Source organism: Geospiza fortis, unplaced genomic scaffold (assembly GCF_000277835.1).
Source record: "Geospiza fortis unplaced genomic scaffold, GeoFor_1.0 scaffold171, whole genome shotgun sequence".
Classification (NCBI taxonomy): Eukaryota; Metazoa; Chordata; class Aves; order Passeriformes; family Thraupidae; genus Geospiza; species Geospiza fortis.
Window position 1 is genome coordinate 8,856,918 of NW_005054313.1, and position 3,643 is coordinate 8,860,560.

The window sequence follows — 3,643 nt, forward strand, 5'->3', positions numbered from 1 at the left end:
TGCCTACTGAGTAGCTGGAACAAGCTGAAAGAAGGAATAAGACACTCTCATTTCAGAGAGTGTAGGATTGTAATAATAACTTTAATCTCAAAAAAACAGGTATCTGGGACAGTGAAAACAAGTTCCTGGAGGCCGGTGGCACAAGTTGTGAGCATCAATTGAGGGTCAGAGAGAGCTCCAGCGTGTTATGGCTCAGGTAACAGCCTTTGTCATTAGCACTTGTTAAACCCCATTATAACGAACTTGAGTATCAAGCTAAAAGTGGGAACTAAGTTGGTTACTAAGCTGACTGCAACAGTGAGTAACTGCATTTTTTAAAAGCCTTTTTAACATGAAGTACACATTTTTCGTTTGTTGTCACTTTACGGGAGCTAACCAGCACCAAGTGGCGCTGTGCGCGACCTCCAAGCCGAGGTGCTTCCTTTGCGTTGTTGCCTCCCAAGGCAGCGATTTGGAACCTCTAGAGCAAAAATCTTGTATTTAGCGACTGCAGCAAGTGTACCAGCCTTGCTCTCCTGTCCCGTCCCTTCGCTCCCCGTCCCCGCTGCTCCGCTCCCGTTCTGTCCCCGCCTGCCGGGCGGGGCGGCGGCCGCTGGGGGGCAGCAGCGCCCCGGGGAAGGGCTCGGGCGGCGCCAGCGGCGCGGAGCGGGGCAGCCGGGTCGTCTCTGGCCGGCCTCCTGTGCAGGGCTGCTGTGCAGAGATCCTGCCTAAGGATGCTCTGCCGGCCTCCTGTGCAGGGCTGCTGTGCAGAGATCCTGCCTAAGGATGCTCTGCCGGCCTCCTGTGCAGGGCTGCTGTGCAGAGATCACCTGCCTAAGGATGCTCTCCCGGCTTCCAGTGCAGGGCTGCTGTACAGAGATCCTGCCCAAGGATGCTCTGCCAGCCTCCTGTGCAGGGCTGCTGTGCAGAGATCCTGCCTAAGGATGCTCTCCCGGCCTCCTGTGCAGGGCGGCTGTCCCGGGATGCGTCTGTGCCCCGAGGGAGCCGAGCCTGGCGCCGACCCCACAAGCCCGGTGGTGCTGCCCGAGGCCGCAGAGGCCTCGCTGGGCGGGCGGCTCTTGTGGCCCCGGGTGGGCCCGGCGGAGCGGGGAACGCTCCCGCGCCGCAGGGGCAGTGAGCTGCTGCCCTCTGGGCTGTCACTGAGCGCTACTTACGTGCTTCAGCCACAAGTTGGTTTCCATTATCTGGTTGACTTCGTCCTGGAAAAGAGAGGAGTGTGAAGGGCTGTCCCGGTACTGCCCTGGCTGCTCGGCAGCCCCGTGCGGGGCAGGGCTGTCCCGGTACTGCCCTGGCTGCTCGGCAGCCCCGTGCGGGGCAGGGCTGTCCCGGTACTGCCCTGGCTGCTCGGCAGCCCCGTGCGGGGCAGGGCTGTCCCGGTACTGCCCTGGCTGCTCGGCAGCCCCGTGCGGGGCAGGGCTGTCCCGGTACTGCCCTGGCTGCTCGGCAGCCCCGTGCGGGGCAGGGCTGTCCCGGTACTGCCCTGGCTGCTCCGCACCCTGGGCACTGGGCAGAGCCCCAGCCTCTCCTGAGCGGGCAGCACTGTGCCATGGCGGCGTTGGCTTGGACTGCGAGAAGGAGAGCAGTGAAAGGTAATGCTACGGCACAGGTTTTCTAATACACGTCTGCAAATGAGTCAAAGAAACAGTTTCGGGGAATTACTGAGGAAGTGGGGATGCAAAAGCCCTTTCCCCTCAGAGTCCCAGTCCCCCAGACCTGGCAAAGCCACAGGGATGTGGAGCAGAGGAAAGTGTAGCCCAACAGACCAGGCCTCTGGTAAGGGGTAAGGAGCCTCACAGGAGGAAATGAGAAGTTTGCTTTCTAGTTTGAGTCATGATTGCGTGAGTACAGTGAGGATAACAGCCCGCTTCTTGAAATATATTTTAAAAAGGATTAAAATTTGATTAAGTTACATTCAAAGACTTTTCAGCACACTCAAAGAAATCTGCTATTTACCCCTTTATTATTCTAAGTATTTTTATTTATAATAGATTCCTATTGTCCTTTTGCCACTCATAAATTCAGTTCATCCTACCCTGTGGCCAACAAAAAAGCTGCAAACTGAAATTCTTAAACAACAAGGTACTTGACCTGTTTCAGGATGAGGTGTGAGAACCTGTAGTTTACACTGCAATTTTACTATCAATCTAGGCAATAGCCATCCTGACACTATTAGAAGCCAGTGACCTTTTATTTTTAGAGGGCTATCTCTTAAACTCTCTTCTGGACAACACATGCTCATGAATTCCAACTGAAACACCAGAGAAAGTGTTTTGTCATTAATGTCATTACGCAAATTTGACAAAGGCACAAACTGAAGTCTGTCGAACATATTCTACAGTTCCTTTGAAACAGAAAAATGGATATATATGAAATATGAATATTTGCAAGGACACGTTTATTTTCTGCCCGTTGTTTTTTAGTAAAGAAAGAGGGGAGGCAGAATTATCTGCAGGTGACAGACTACACAAAGCAGGTGTTACTTATGAATCTGTGAGACCTCACCTCTACCTAAGACAAGGGTTCCCCTCATGTTAAACTATTCAGCTAAAAGGTCTTTTGTTTGCTTTTAGTTTTGTTTGGTTGATTTTAACCCCTTGTGCCTTCCCTTGTTCACTTGGAGTACAATTTTGTTTTCAGATTAGTGAAATCATTCAAGCCAACTTGCGAACTAAAAAATGAACACTTTTAAACTGCCAGTCTTGCCCATATTACTTCTTGATATCTTCTATCTCTTAGATTGAGATTTCCTGGAATAAATACCCCCCAATCTTTTAGGTAAATAATTTTAAATCTAGATCTTAATAACTCTTATGGTCAATCCCAAACTGTCAGCCTTTTTACATGGTACCAGCACTCTAATTAAATCTAGCATCCACTGTTTCTAGAGAAGAAACAGTGCATTCATGTGGGGTTTTTTTGTTTAACTATTTTGTGCTTTCCGTATCTGCAGAGAGATGTGCTTTTTGCAGCACATACTCAAAGCTCTTTAATGTTGTCACTTTCTTGTCTTCTCTGCAATATGTGAAACCACACCTTTATGTGTGAGGTGCTTTTCCTTCATGTTAAAATGGCTTTATGTGTCCTGTGTCCTGGCATTTTTAATCAGGACTACTTAACCACTTTGCAACACTGAACAACAAGCTATGTTGCAGAAAGAGCTGTACCACAATTCTGTACATTTGCCCCATAGGTTGGAGAGCGCTTCTGCACTTCTTAAAAATAATTTGCACCAAAACCATCTCCTGCTCCCCTTTTCAACCCTCCCTTCACCATCAAAGGATAACAGATTAAGGATCACTCACCTTGCCAGAGAAAGCAAACAGCAGCAGTTAGAAGGAGAGTGTTCAGGCTCTCCATGGTGTTGTGAATTACTGCCTGTGGACAGAGGCTGTTGAGGATGAGCTGCACTGCCAGGACTGTAGGAGCACAGGCAGCAGGGAGGGCTCGGCTCCCCCGATGCATGAAATGCCTGCGAGCAGCAGCCGGCAGGACCCTGAGCACAGCTCTGCGCACTGAGCTCCCATTAGCTTTGCTGTGCTGCCCCCTTTCAAGCTACCCAGGCTGTCAGAGCTTTGGGAACGGCAAATAAAGTGCAGGAAAAACAGATGTTGTTGTAGGCAAAGAGCAGTCTTCTGGCACAGAT

At 50.5% G+C, this 3,643-nt stretch overlaps 1 protein-coding gene across 1 annotated transcript in view; it reads right to left on the bottom strand.

Annotated features, from left to right (window-relative positions):
• The window catches only part of CHRNA3 (cholinergic receptor nicotinic alpha 3 subunit), an 8,617-nt gene extending 4,974 nt beyond the window's left edge, over positions 1-3,643 (bottom strand). Inside the window, exons 1-3 of the mRNA XM_031055915.1 lie at positions 3,303-3,643; positions 2,313-2,341; positions 1,155-1,496 (exon numbers count right to left, since the gene is read on the bottom strand). Of these exons, the coding sequence (XP_030911775.1) occupies positions 1,155-1,496; positions 2,313-2,341; positions 3,303-3,462 (531 nt within the window). The 5' untranslated portion in view covers positions 3,463-3,643. The remainder of the gene's footprint in view (positions 1-1,154; positions 1,497-2,312; positions 2,342-3,302) is intronic.